Below are 15,000 nucleotides of genomic sequence, written 5' to 3'. Positions count from 1 at the left end.
CCCCCCACCAGCATCAACACCACCTCCAACATCATCACCATCATAATCAGCTACACAACTTACCCACACCCAGACGGCGCAGCACGGCAGCGATATCCTGACCACACTGTGCGCAGTCCAATGGCCACCGACCTGTGTGCGCGTTGCCATGGTGACTCAGCCGTATCACGCTCAGCCCGTCCCCAGGGGCAGGCACGCCGCTGTCGCTGTAGTCGTGGACTTTAAACCTGTGAATCACGGGTTGTATTTCACGCAGGACGGCGGGCGCCGAGCGGAGGGGGACAGTGAACACCTGTGTCTGTAGTGCTGGGGGTATGTCGCAGTTATTAGTACCGGCACACCACAGGTACAGGTGTGGTACTTGCTGCGCAAGGCGTGTTACAAGGTGTGTGTGACGGGGACCAAAGCTTCTGGCTGTTTCACAGAATGGAGACATGGTGTTAGAGATGTGTGTCACACTCACATGAGACATGGTGTTAGAGATGTGTGTCTCACTCACATGAGACATGGTGTTAGAGATGTGTGTCTCACTCATATGAAATATGTTGTTAGAGATGTGTGTCTCACTCATATGAAACATGTTGTTAGAAATGTGTGTCACACTCATAATTATGAGACATGGTGTTAGAGATGTGTGTCACACTCATAATTATGAGACATGGTGTTAGAGATGTGTGTCACACTCACATGAGACATGGTGTTAGAGATGTGTGTCACACTCACATGAGACATGGTGTTAGAGATGTGTGTCACACTCACATGAGACATGGTGTTAGAGATGTGTGTCACACTCACATGAGACAAGGTGTTAGAGATGTGTGTCACACTCACATGAGATATGATAAGCTTATAACAGTTGTCCGCAACTTTATAAAAGATGTCGCTTAATATTATACCATAATTACGTCTTTAGGATTTTAAGCAGATTGTGGTTATGACAACATGCAATTCCAGGCATACAGGGTGGTGCGAGTTACATCAATCAGACAGCTCTCACTCTTCCTCTTTCGCACGCACACACACACACACACCCACACACACACACACACATACACACACACACACACGCACACACTCACACAAACACACACACACACACACACACACACACACACACACACGTTTGAACACAAACCTGCTGTCAAAGCGCGCCTCGTCGATCAAGACGTGTAGGTTGCCGTTTTCCACACATGCCAAGAGGTCGGTGACTGCCTGCTCGACATCGGCCTCCCTGTTCCAGATATCGTACAGGTGGTACGACACGCTGCCTGGTGTCAGGGAAGGCGTCGGGCCCGCGCTCAGCGACATCTCCAGCTGTTGTTTGATGGATGTGCTGACGGCCCGGGTGGCGTACCGTGTTGACAGGACGTGCACATCGTGCCCCTGTCGCAGCCACCGCAGGCCTTGCAGCACCAGGACCACCGTCTTACCTGTTGGAACACAAACAATAGTAAGGTTAATATATTGCAGGACAGTGTGAAAACAAGGCAGTGTTACACGTAGAGACGACTTTCACATCGTGACCCTGGTGATAGGGAAGATCAGCCACCTCAACCCCTGCAGTACCAGACCTGTCATACCTGTTCACACATAAAATATAACCTAAACAATATACATGTATTACAACACAATGTGAAAGGAAGGCTCTGTTACATCGAGTCCGTTTCACCAGTTACACGCGAAACACAGCATCAGGAACATAGCAATAAGCATAACAAAATGGATATAACTGCCAAGAACATTCTTATTTTAGAAAATTACATTTCATGGAGACTAAATGAACAAACTTTTCTCCGAGTCAGCTGGATGCCTTTCCTTCAGTTGACACATTTTGGATGGAATCAGACGACACACACAGCGTGCACAAAACAAACCGTCCTCCAACAAAACTAGAACGTTCTGGTACGATGACGATAGAGTAAAACTTGACAAAAAAACAACGTCATACACATCGCGTCATTCATTCAACTAAGACGTCATTTGAGCAAACAAGCTGGCATCAGAGCACTGTTATGGGGCTGTCACACTATAACGAATAGCAGTAACTTATGCCGACTTATGAGAATTGTCATCGAAACGCTGGAGTACGTTTGACATAGGTTAGGTGTAAGTTTCTTATAAGTAGTAATAAGTTAAAAGCACGCTGGCATACGTTGTTGTATGCTGAGACCGAGAACAACAATTTGAACATGTTCAAAATTTGTGGACGTATGCCGACGTACTCTTCATACGTTAGGCATACGCTAGACATACACTACGCATGTTAAATACGTTACAGGTAGTTTACTCATACGTCGAGATACGTTGAGATACGTCGAGCTACGCTAGCAGAAAGGTGTAGCATACAGCTAACTTATCAATAACCTATTACAGTAGTAACTTATATATAGATATATCTTGTAACCTATGTCTTACCTATATCTAACGTATTAGAAGTATGTCTGACGATCGTGTAACTTACTGAACGTGTCGCTACCGTACAACTAGCGTATGATTGGCGTGTTGCTGTCCCTGTATACAAATGGCTCTTCCTCTGCCGCTCTTGGTAGCAGTCTGCGTCTTCTGACCCATGTTGGTTGCTCGCACAGTGTGGAATGATATTCTGTCTGAGACGCAATATTTATTGTGATTGTCACGTGATCGTTTGAAACACGCCGAGCCCGCTGCGCATAGGTTTCTCATAAGTTACTTATACGTTGGGCATAAGGCGAGGCCACTAGACATACGCTATGATACGCTATCATAAGTTTTATATAAGTCAGTGATGTGTTTCAAATAAGTTAGACGTACGCTATGAATACGTTATGCATTAGTCAAATTTAGATGCTTTTTTTTCGACGTATGCCAACGTATTGACGTTATTTTTTTACTTTTCATACGCTAGACATACGTTTTTCTAAAACGCTAGAGTGTGACAGCCCCATAAGGAAATCCGAAACATTGTTTTGTCAGTATCGTTTGCCGCAACAACAGCGACGACAATAATTATTGTTGTTGTTCACGATGATGATGATGATGATGATGATGATGATGATGATGATGATGATGATGATGATGATGATGATGATGATGATGATGACAGCACCCTTCACACACATGTCAGCAGGTGTACGGTGTAACATCATTCACGTCCTGTCCTACTAGTGATGTTCACATGATTGTGCGACTTTCAGCCAATTTTGAAACGATTTTTGTCAATGAGAAGCAGGCATGGGAATTGTCTGCCAAAAGGCAAATTTCCGTCGATTTTTTTTCCCCCGCCGTAAAAGCTAAAGTGTCCGCCGAAAAAATAAATCGGGGAGGCAAAAATGGTTCTGAAAACTGAATTCAATGGCATCCTTGGAGCTCAGATGACACCAAAGTGCACAATTTGGGTTCTTTGGAGAAAAATTGTTCGGGGGGGGGGGGCATGCCCCCTGACCCCCCTAGTAAGGCTAGGCGCTTCGCGCCGTTGACTTTGAGCTTACTTAGGGGGTAAAAAATCAAGGGTCTGCCAAACCCGGCAAATGCAGTAGGCAGCCCAGAGATCCCTAAGTACCTCTCCCATTTATAGTACTTTTCGGCAATATTTACAGTTTCAAATTGCTAAGATAGCTTCTTTGTGATTTTATAGAGGTGTTCTGGGGAAACTGAAAGGTAGCCTCGTCAGGGGACAACTATTCAAACCCATATCCTCATCACTTTGTTTCTCGATTGAGAATAATCATTTTTCATTTGCCTTGTTTGGGTTTATTTGTGTGTACTGTCCTCTCAGTGATTGAGGTTTATGTAAGGCTTGGTGATTGTATAGTACATTGTGCCTTTAACGGTTTTTTTCCGTATTGTTGTGTGTACTGATGGTACAGGTAAATGTGGGGAGTGGTGTGGTTGTTAGTTCAACCCTTCTCATTATTTTGTCTGTGTACTGTATGTACAGGTTGACAGGGGGAGGGGGTGTATTGGTTGTTTCATAAGGTGGTTTAGTAACAAAACAATTCATCCCTTTTTGGAAGATGAGGGTGGTCCGCCCGAGGGCAGACCGGAGTGTAGGTTTTAGACAAAAGTTTTGCTTATTGTCGCTTTGGCAGCTTAGGGATTCTGTAGTTACTTGTTGAGTGGTCCCGTGGCCGTTTTCGTTGTTGGTTGCGGTGTTCGCGTCTTTCCCTGTCTTCCTCGTAGTCACGGTGGCGTTGTACCAAAGTTTGTTCATCCTTGATGAATTTTTGGAGGCTGAGTTACGGCATGTTGAGGGTTTCTTCATCTTTACCGGCGATGGCGAGGGCTTCGTCGCGGAGACATTTGATGGTTTCTGTCTCGTTTCCAATTTCCCCCTCGAGGAATTCGGCGAAATGGTGTTGGAGGGAATTGTTGTTTTCCCTTAAGATGTCCCGAAATTGTTCTCTGAGCCCCTGCATTCTTGCAGTTGAGCCGTTCAAACTTGGGTTGAAGTCGGTGGCCCCTTTCAAAAAGGGTACACACCGGTTCTTCTTGATTGCGAGTGTTATCGATTGTTTTGCTGTGGTTAAGCTCGTTCTGCATTTGAACGTCTCCTGTAGTCTTTCCAGAATGGGGTTTACCCTTTCTTTGGCTGGTTTCTGGTTCAGTTGAAGGGTTTGGTTGGGAGCGTCCGCGTTCGCGGGTAGTAGACTGATTTCGAGGATGCTGTCATGTTCTCTCATGCTGTTCGATTCCAGCTCTTTGGAGGTGTGGTACTGGCTGGCGTGGATGGTGGAATCCTCTTCATTTTCCAAAGAGAAATCGAATTGGGTTTCGGCAATCTCATTGTTGAAGTTGGTGGCCATAGTGATGGAGGGTGGTGTAGGTCGAGGAGCGAAGTTGGAAAGCGTGGTAGGTCTGAATCAGGAGAAACTCGTGATGTGGTTAAGTAGTAAATTTTAAGGGGCTTATTGTCCGTCAGGTCTTAATTGCCTATATTGGACATGAATTGGTTTATACGATTCGAGTTTTTACGCTCTCACGGCGTGTTTAGTTGGTATCAGCCATCTGCACTTATGGTAGAATGACCATGTACCAAGGTCTTTAACGTGCCATTGTGGTGACACGGGGGTGGGAGATGGATACCGTCTCTGGGTCGCACATAAAGTTGACGCGTGTCCGTCCCGGATTCGAACCAGCGACCTTTCGATCACAAGTCCAGTGCTCTACCACCTGAGCTACCCGGGCCCCCAAGTGTGGTTAAGTATTTGGCTCTGTCTGTTTAAATAGGCAGTTTCGTCAGAGTTGAGGTGTGGTTTCATTGGTGGGGTCGAGTTTCGTCCGTGGTACGTGTAGATGCAAGACAGTGTGTGTCAATCAGCGTTTCGCCAATGGTTGGGTGTGCCTCTTTGATACGTGCAGTGGGGCCTTTCGGTTGGGTGGGCGGGGTTACCGTGGGGGTGATTTTTGGGCGCGAGGTTCTGCCCTCCCTCCCCCCCCCCCCCTTTTATTTCCGCGTTGCGGCTGTTTGGCCGTGTTGTGTGTCGATTCCTTCGGTTTACCAATACTGTTGGTCAGTGTAGCGTTATTGGGTTATTTTTACTTTTTCCCGGCCACTGCTGGTATTCCGTATGTTTTTTTCCGGTGGCTTTGTTTATTCTTTCCGTATTTTTCGTGGTTGTTGTTGTGTTATGAATAAACACTGGGGTTCCTGGCGTTGTGTTGTTTTCATTACCTGGTTTAGGCAAGGCAGGTGTTGCTTGTTGTTTGATTTGTTACGAGGTTTTTACAAGAAGTTCTTTCAGGTTCCTGTGTCTGGCATAGGCCACAAGGGGAGGTTTAGGGAACAGTCTGGCATAGGCCACAAGGGGAGGTTTAGGGAACAGTCTGGCATAGGCCACAAGGGGAGGTTTAGGGAACAGTCTGGCATAGGCCACAAGGAGAGGTTTAGGGAACAGTCTGGCATAGGCCACAAGGGGAGGTTTAGGGAACAGTCTGGCATAGGCCACAAGGGGAGGTTTAGGGAACAGTCTGGCATAGGCCACAAGGGGAGGTTCAGGGAACAGTCTGGCACATTCCGTGTCTTGTAGAATCAGTTTCCAATGTTTTAGGAGTTTCTTTTTAAGATGTCTCAGTCTGGGGTTGTAGGTTTAGACCATGAAAAGTGGTGGAGCTTTGTTTTGGGTGGGATGGTCGCTTTTTTTGTTTTAGAAGTGTGTTTCTTGGTATGTTCAAGACTTCTTGTTTGATCAGGTCCAATTCACCTGGTATGTATTCTCTTTCAGCTTTTTTTACTTTTTCAATTCCCATGCCTGGAGAAGGCAGACAATAGTTGGTGCAGCAAAATAATCGCGATGTTAACCATGTAAAAAGACAACCCCAATTTTGTTCAATTGCCAGCAGGCTTCTGGTCGAGAAGAAACTCCCGTTGAAAACTGTCACGCGACTTTGAACAAAGACCCTAAACACAGGGCGTTTGCTCATCCTGAACTCAGGTCAAAATGAGTTCGGCTCATTCTCTCCCTGACAGGATGCATTGAGTTTCCTTGTCTGGCAAGGAAACCGATATTTTTACATACTTAGAGCTTTTTGTAATGTATTATTGATATAAGCAGATTCGCGATCGTCGATAAGGCCAAAAAAAAAATAGGTCTGTTTACGGTAACATAGGCCAAAAAAATAGGGTCGGTAGGTCGGGATTGTTTTTGTTTTTTTCCCAAATGCCAAAAAAAAGTCTAGGGTCGCGCGAAAAAACTAGGGTCGGTCGGGTTACCGTAAACAGACCTATTTTTTTTTTTGGCCTAATGATTTTTCATGGTGTTTTGTAATTTTTAAATTACAAAGGAATTGATATGTAAGACAGTTTCAAGCGAGCTATTTTTCGCGGCTGTATTTACTGTGCAAACAACTCTAACTCCCCCCCCCCCCCCCCAAAAAAAAAAAAAAAAAAAAAAAAATCCCTGCGCGAACTGTACCCACGGAATACGCGCGATATAATTAGCCTCATATTGATTGATTGATTGATTGATAAATATGGCAAAAGTGTCACGTGATAATCAACCGTTTGGTTTCGGCGCTAACTGGAGCAGACGATTTTTTCTGTAACCAGTTGACAGTGATGAAACCATATATTACGGTCTCCTTCCGGCAGCAGTCCCAAAATTTCGACTTGTTTTGACCTTGGAACGATGTCTTTATCATAACTGTGAAGAACAGAACGGAGATCACTGTCGAAGTCGGCCAATCTGCAATCATTTTCGTCTCGCGAACACTGATCTCAAATTTAGATCAGTGCTCGCGAAAACCATATGGGAGATAACTCTGTATTTTTGTTTTGATATATTCGCGTAGGACTGTAGCGTCCGGTCAGGGAGAGAATGAGCCGAACTCTTGACCTGAGTTCAGGATGTGAACAGCTTTTTTTGGAGGCTTAATTAGTTAGCAGAGTACGCATAGGAGACTGAACCTTGTTATAGTAGAAGACCACAGAGCTAAATTTAGTGTTGCCAGCACAAGAAACTAGAGCTGCATCTGCCGCACGCCGATGTTAGCCTTTAACGCGAAACAGACGGCTGAGCTTTAGTGTTCCATCTTCCTTCGACAAAAAATCGGCAGCAAGACCAACAACAACAAACAAACAAAATAAGAAACAAACAATCTAGTAAGAGAAGCTGTGAGCTTGTCACCTGTTCCTGGCGCTCCCGTAATGTAGACCAGTGGCGGGTCTCGGTTCATTAGTCCCAGCTGTTGCAGGGTCAGAACCAGAAGTGCCAGCCTCCGCCCCAGTTCCGCCACCGCCTGTCCTGCAGTCCGCACCTCCACACGGACACCGTTGTGGCAGGGGACAGACACCGTGGTGGCCGGACCAACAAACCTGTAGGAAAAACAATTAAGATAATGATAAATGATAATTAATCCTTAAACGTCGAATACCAACATTGTTTGAGACTGCGACGTAACTGACATGGATGTCACTTCTCTCACCTGGCCACGATGTCCAGGTAAAGCTGATCAGTGAGCTGAGTGTCCACAGTACAGGCCATCCTGTGTTGCCACCAGGTGCTCAGCTGTGATAACACGGCGGGTGTCACGTGCCAGTACGATGCAGGCTGGGACAGTTGGTCAGAGCAACAGCACAGCTTCAGGGCCTCCGCTGTGTTGGCGGCACCCAGGCTCTGACACACCGCCTGCAGCAGAGACATACATGTACAGTACGTAATACTTTATCTTTGTGTGGGACACAAGTATAATTATTTCCTGGGTTGAAACTGACAAAACATCCATCATTGTGACTATATGCGCACACTCTTGCGTGTGTGTGTGTGTGTGTGTGTGTGTGTGTGTGTGTGTGTGTGTGTGTGTGTGTGTGTGTGTGTGTGTGTGTGTGTGTGTGTGTGTGTGTGTGTGTGGGTGTGAGGCAGCAATTGTAAATGTACTGAGACCAGGACACACTCTCTCCCTGTGTCTCTGTCTCTCTTTCTTTCTCTTTATTCTCTCTCTCTCTGTCCCTAGCTCTGTCTCTCTTGTCTGTCTGTGTGTCTGCCTCTCCCTCCCTCCATCCCTCCCTCTCTCTCTCTCTCTCTCTCTCTGTCTGTCTGTCTCTTTCTCTCTCTCTGTCTGTCTGTCTCTTTCTCTCTCTCTCTCTCTCTCTCTCTCTTTTTCCCTCTCTACGTTTCTCGTTACCTGTTCCAACTGTTCATCGTTGTACAAGACTCGCTCTAACTGAGCACTGCTGATGTAAGGCAGGAAGAGAGTTTTCTTGACAGTCATGCAAGGTCCGATGTCACTCACAAGGTGCCTCACCACTCTCTCCGACTTGTCCAGCTGCTTGACCGCTTGCTTCACCTTCTGGGCAAGGAAAGGATCGGCCGGAGGGACTGTCTCGTTCGAGGCACCCTTGGTTTTCCCCACAGACTTGAGCTCTCCGATCAGAATGCCGTGCTGGCGGTGGATCAACAGAAAGTCAAAATCGCCCTGACGATCTTGTGCTAAGTCTTTGGGTCGTGGGAGCTGTTTCGCGGCCGCCGCATAGGCAGGCTGGTTGAGGTAGCTGCCGAACTGTAGCTGAGACAGGATGAACATGGCCTCGTGACGACTGTCGCCAAGCTCCTGCAGGTTCAGCATCACGTGGTTCTGGGCAAAGTCATCCCGTATGTCGCTTTCCTGCACTCTTTCTGGCGCGAGATGTATCTGTGACAGTGACTCCTGGGTCCACAGGCTGTGCTGTGATGGCGGGATGAAGTGGCGACGGGACGGGGGAGCTCTGTGCACAAGGGCGCCACCAGTCGGACAGTTTGGCAACACAAGCACGGGCTCACCGGTACCGGGTGCAGTGCCCCTGAAGTAGGGCACCCTGTTGAACTGTACCGGCGGCACACAGTAGGTACGGGTGAGAGCGTCAGGGTAGAGTGACGTCACGATCTGCCGCCAGGGCTCACCCTGTGCCTGTTGCGAGTTTCTGACCGCCATGGTCTCGGGTTCAAACCTTCACTCAATGTTACCTGCGCGCTTTGTTGCTTTTGGGAACGACAGAGAGCTACCCGCGTTGTGCTGCTGGTTATGATCTACAATTTGTCTTTCCCTTACATCCGGTTAGAGGATCAGTCCAGGTTCACACATGTCCTGTTCTGCTGGTTATGATCAACTACTTGTCTTTCCCTTACACCCGGTTAGAGAATCTCTCGTACCCGGTTAGAGTATCAGTCTCTACACATGCCCTGTTCTACTGGTTATCACGCTCAGTGACAGAATTACGCACGTCTGGTTCCCCTATAGCTCTTTGGGTAAACCTTCAGACAAAATGTTCCAGGTTTTCACCACACAACGTGCCATGAATGCAGAGTGTGGCGTGCTGTGTGTTACTGACCGAGGTCGGGTGTGGCTCGCTAACACACGGCTCATAATAGGCATATGTCACAGACAGGCAGACTTCACTGTCACTCACACAAGTCAAGTTTCACAGACTGTCACTGACACAAGTCATTTCTCACAGACAGGCTGACTTCACTGTCACTGACACAAGTCAAGTTTCACAGACTGTCACTGACACAAGTCATTTCTCACAGACAGGCTGACTACACTGTCACTGACACAAGTCAAGTTTCACAGACTGTCACTGACACAAGTCATTTCTCACAGACAGGCTGACTTCACTGTCACTGACACAAGTCATTTCTCACAGACAGGCTGACTTCACTGTCACTGACACAAGTCATGTTTCACAGACTGTCACTCACAGAAGTCATTTCTCTCAGACAGGCTGACTTCACTGTCACTGACACAAGTCAAGTTTCACACACTGTCACCGACACAAGTCATTTCTCACAGCCAGGCTGACTTCACTGTCACTGACACAAGTCATTTCTCACAGTCAGAAATCACTGTCACTGACACAAGTCATTTCTCACAGTCAGAAATCACTGTCACAGTCAGAAATCACAGTCATTAAAATAAGTCATTTCTCACAGTCAGGTGGACTACACTGTCACTGACACAAGTCATGTTTCACAGTCAGGTAGACTACACTGTCACTGACACAAGTCATGTCTCACAGTCAGGTAGACTACACAGTCACTGACACAAGTCATGTCTCACAGTCAGGTAGACTACACTGTCACTGACACAAGTCATGTTTCACAGTCAGGTAGACTACACTGTCACTGACACAAGTCATGTTTCACAGTCCGGTAGACCACACTGTCACTGACACAAGTCATGTTTCACAGTCAGGTAGACCACACTGTCACTGACACAAGTCATGTTTCACAGTCAGGTAGACTACACTGTCACTGACACAAGTCATGTTTCACAGTCAGGTAGACTACACTGTCACTGATAGTCGCCACAAACACCTTGTCCGCCCTTTGTGCAGAACGACGTCCCAGTGAGTGGTTGTACCCTGTATGATTCACAGTGCACGGGTTGATATCAATAGACTGGAAGCGTCCTTTGTGCAGAACGACGTACCAATCAGTGTTTGTACCCTGTAGGATTCACAGTGCACGTCAGCGTCATTACAAGTGCGGGACACTCAGAAAATCTTCTTTTTTTTTGTTTAGAGAAGATTTTTGTATTTGATTGTTTTTATCAAATGCAAACCGTTACTTGCTTCTAAGATGAGGTGACTTATCGACTGTGCACATGTTTAATATGCACGCAATAATTTGAACAGTAATTTACACTCCTTTCCTTTACCTAATCTTTGTTGTCTTTACACATTAACACGTGTTACACTGATCTTTTTACAGCACTGTGTTGTGTAGTTGTAACGCTACAGTTCACAGTCCTCAACCCAACACAACAACACGTGTTACACTGATCTTGTTACAGCACTGTGCTGTGTAGTTGTAACGCTACAGTTCACAGTCCTCAACCCAACACAACAACACGTGTTACACTGATCTTGTTACAGCACTGTGCTGTGTAGTTGTAACGCTACAGTTCACAGTCCTCAGCCCAACATAACAACACGTGTTACACTGATCTTTTTACAGCACTGTGCTGTGTAGTTGTAACGCTACAGTTCACAGTCCTCAGCCCAACACATCAACACGTGTTACACTGATCTTTTTACAGCACTGTGCTGTGTAGTTGTAACGCTACTGTTCACAGTCCTCAGCCCAACACACCACACATCACGAACCGTGATATCTTATGATCCTATGACCCCCTGAACCTTGAATCATTTCTTTTTGACGTAAAGTAGGCTAACACAGTACTGTCGGTCACACACTCCAAACTCGGTGGTTCACTATATGGCACTTCCGTTTATGTCTTGATTGCAAAACGAACGTCATTTACTGATTAAAACAGCAATGAAGCAAGTTGTAATACAGAGACACTGAGAACAAATCGTTGTACAGTGCTAAGACGGAACGCAACAGAACGAACACAAGGTGTGGACCAACGTCGCAGGGAAAAACTTCCTGGTTGAATTATTCCAAGTCCTCTTGTATGCGTGGTGTCAACACTCTGTGTACCCGGGGTGCATAGCTCATTAAATGACACTGAGGTGGGCCATGTGGTATGGTAGCACATTCCTGCCAACATGTCATTGAAAAAGTGTTGTCTTTTGGAATAGTCAAACTGCGAATATGCTCAGGTGGAAAATCTAAATTTCTATCAATAAATACATTTAGAATTCAGATACAAAGTACGAGTAATTGGACAAGAGTAACACACGTGACAAGAGTAACACACGTGACAAGAGTAACACACGTGACAAGAGTAACACACGTGACAAGAGTAACACACGTGACAAGAGTAACACACGTGACAAGAGTAACACACGTGACAAGAGTAACACACGTGACAAGAGTAACACACGTGACAAGAGTAACACACGTGACAAGAGTAACACACGTGACAAGAGTAACACACGTGACAAGAGTAACACACATGACAAGAGTAACACACGTGACAAGAGTAACACACGTGACAAGAGTAACACACGTGACAAGAGTAACACACGTGACAAGAGTAACACACGTGACAAGAGTAACACACGTGACAAGAGTAACACACGTGACAAGAGTAACACACGTGACAAGAGTAACACACGTGACAAGAGTAACACACGTGACAAGAGTAACACACGTGACAAGAGTAACACACGTGACAAGAGTAACACACGTGAAAAGAAAAGTGGAGCAGGTTTATGGAGCTTGATATCTTGAAGCAAGAGGTTATCGTGTATACCAACATTCACAGGTCATGGGTCATTGTCTTCACCAACATTCACAGGTCATGGGTCATTGTCTTCACCAACATTCACAGGTCATGGGTCATTGTCTTCACCAACATTCACAGGTCATGGGTCATTGTCTACACCAACAATCACAGGTCATGGGTCATTGTCTTCACCAACATTCACAGGTCATGGGTCATTGTCTACACCAACATTCACAGGTCATGGGTCATTGTCTTCACCGACATTCACAGCTCATGGGTCAATGTCTTCACCAACATTCACAGGTCATGGGTCATTGTCTTCACCAACATTCACAGCTCATGGGTCATTGTCTTCACCAACATTCACAGGTCATGGGTCACTGTCTTCACCAACAAGGATACAAGCATAATTATACATGATGCCACCCCAATAGTCTGATGACATGTTGTCAAGGTGTGACTAGCTTGCAGGGAAAGGTGATGAAAACACCCACAACACTATGTCTCCCACACCATGCCAAGCACCCTGTAGGGTACAGGAAGGGGGGGTGGGGGAAACACCCACAACACTATGTCTCTCACACCATGCCAAGCACCCTGTAGGGTACAGGGAGGGAGGGTGGGGGAAACACCCACAACACTATGTCTCCCACACCATGCCAAGCACCCTGTAGGGTTCAGGGAGGGAGGGTGGGGGAAACACCCACAACACTATGTCTCTCACACCATGCCAAGCACCCTGTAGGGTACAGGGAGGGAGGGTGGGGAAAACACCCACAACACTATGTCTCCCACACCATGCCAAGCACCCTGTAGAGTACAGGGAGGGAGGGTGGGGGAAACACCCACAACACTATGTCTCCCACACCATGCCAAGCACCCTGTAGGGTACAGGGAGGGAGGGTGGGGGAAACACCCACAACACTATGTCTCCCACACCATGCCAAGCACCCTGTAGGGTACAGGGAGGGAGGGTGGGGGAAACACCCACAACACTATGTCTCTCACACCATGTCAAGCACCCTGTAGGGTACAGGGAGGGAGGGTGGGGAAACACCCACAACACTATGTCTCTCACACCATGCCAAGCACCATGTAGGGTACAGGGAGGGAGGGTGGGGGTAACACCCACAACACTATTTCTCTCACACCATGCCAAGCACCCTGTAGGGTACAGGGAGGGAGGGTGGGGGTAACACCCACAACACTATGTCTCTCACACCATGCCAAGCACCATGTAGGGTACAGGGAGGGAGGGTGGGGAAACACCCACAACACTATGTCTCTCACACCATGCTAAGCACCCTGTAGGGTACAGGGAGGGAGGGTGGGGGGTACAGGCAGGGAGGGTGGGGGAAACACACACAACACTGTTTGGTGTTTTTGTTTATCTTAATTGTTCACTAACATGGGAAATTGGTTGCCCAACAGAAAATATCGTTAGGTTTTATTAGATCGACATTGTAAGATGACCAACTGAAACACCGTAGTTGATAAATGACGTAATAACGTATAACTATCATATAACACTTTTATACACAAAATCGACTTAGACTAGATCAACGAAATTTTACTAGCTTGTAAAACAATCACTAAGCCTTCCAACTCTTTTGAACTATGTATGATTTGGCAATGTGCAGAATGTTTTAGATCTATCCCCGACGCAGTTTGTCAACAAACACGTCAAAAACGGCATCCTATTTCTGGGGCGGATTAGGGTGGGAGGGGGGGGTGTGGTTACAGGGGTTCCGCAACCCCCCCCCCTCCTCCTCCGGCTGTCAAAAAAGAAGATTTAATACTAACTTTAAAAGAAATAATGAGTGGCTGCTGACACCAGTGGATCATGTTTATAATCAAGGATAAGCCATAAATTGTTCATAAAATAGCTAAAACTCTTCAGCTTGAGTTAGAGTTGAAAGGCATACACATACAGAATGTATAATAAACAGAAAAATACAATACATACCCAGCAAACAATTTTTCGTTGTATTCACGTTATATTCACGTTGGCCTACGTTGGGTTTACGTTGCGTTTCAACTTTTTTTTACGTAGATTTGTATGGACGAAACCACGCGGAAATAACGTTGAAAAACAACGTTGCATTTTACGTGACACCAACGCGAATTATTGGTGGAGGTGGATTGTTCGTAAAAACATTACGTGAATTCTACGTTGTCACAACGTGATTTTTTGGTTGTGGTTGTGTTTTGGTTAAAATTGCCTTGCATTTTTACGTAATGTCCACGTCAATGGAACGTAAATTTTTTGTCAAATTTTAGGTCAAGAATTACGTGAATTCTACGTTGACACAACGTGAAAATTGAGTTTTGGTGCATTTTTCGTGATAAAATTGACGTGAATTACACGTCGACACAACGTGAATTTTTGGTTGTGGTTGTGGTTTGGTTTGATTT

The 15,000-nt window shown here is 46.2% G+C and overlaps 2 protein-coding genes across 3 annotated transcripts in view; both read right to left on the bottom strand.

Annotated features, from left to right (window-relative positions):
- LOC138973879 (uncharacterized) overlaps positions 1 to 436 on the bottom strand; it is a 2,038-nt gene extending 1,602 nt beyond the window's left edge. Inside the window, exon 1 of the mRNA XM_070346574.1 lies at positions 64 to 436. Coding sequence (XP_070202675.1) covers positions 64 to 436 — 373 coding nt within the window. The remainder of the gene's footprint in view (positions 1 to 63) is intronic.
- LOC138972523 (uncharacterized) overlaps positions 1 to 10,588 on the bottom strand; it is a 63,525-nt gene extending 52,937 nt beyond the window's left edge. Inside the window, exons 1-4 of one of the 2 annotated variants that reach the window (XM_070345169.1) lie at positions 8,599 to 10,588; positions 7,900 to 8,102; positions 7,602 to 7,789; positions 1,136 to 1,430 (exon numbers count right to left, since the gene is read on the bottom strand). In XM_070345169.1, the coding sequence (XP_070201270.1) occupies positions 1,136 to 1,430; positions 7,602 to 7,789; positions 7,900 to 8,102; positions 8,599 to 9,384 (1,472 nt within the window). In that variant the 5' untranslated portion in view covers positions 9,385 to 10,588. The remainder of the gene's footprint in view (positions 1 to 1,135; positions 1,431 to 7,601; positions 7,790 to 7,899; positions 8,103 to 8,598) is intronic. The other variant, XM_070345168.1, reaches the window with a different exon arrangement.
- Positions 10,589 to 15,000: the final 4,412 nt, after the last annotated feature.

The sequence above is a fragment of the Littorina saxatilis genome, linkage group LG8 (genome assembly GCF_037325665.1).
Source record: "Littorina saxatilis isolate snail1 linkage group LG8, US_GU_Lsax_2.0, whole genome shotgun sequence".
Lineage (NCBI taxonomy): Eukaryota > Metazoa > Mollusca > Gastropoda > Littorinimorpha > Littorinidae > Littorina > Littorina saxatilis.
The sequence above is the reverse complement of the archived record's forward strand: the minus strand, read 5'-3'. Positions and strand labels throughout refer to the sequence as shown.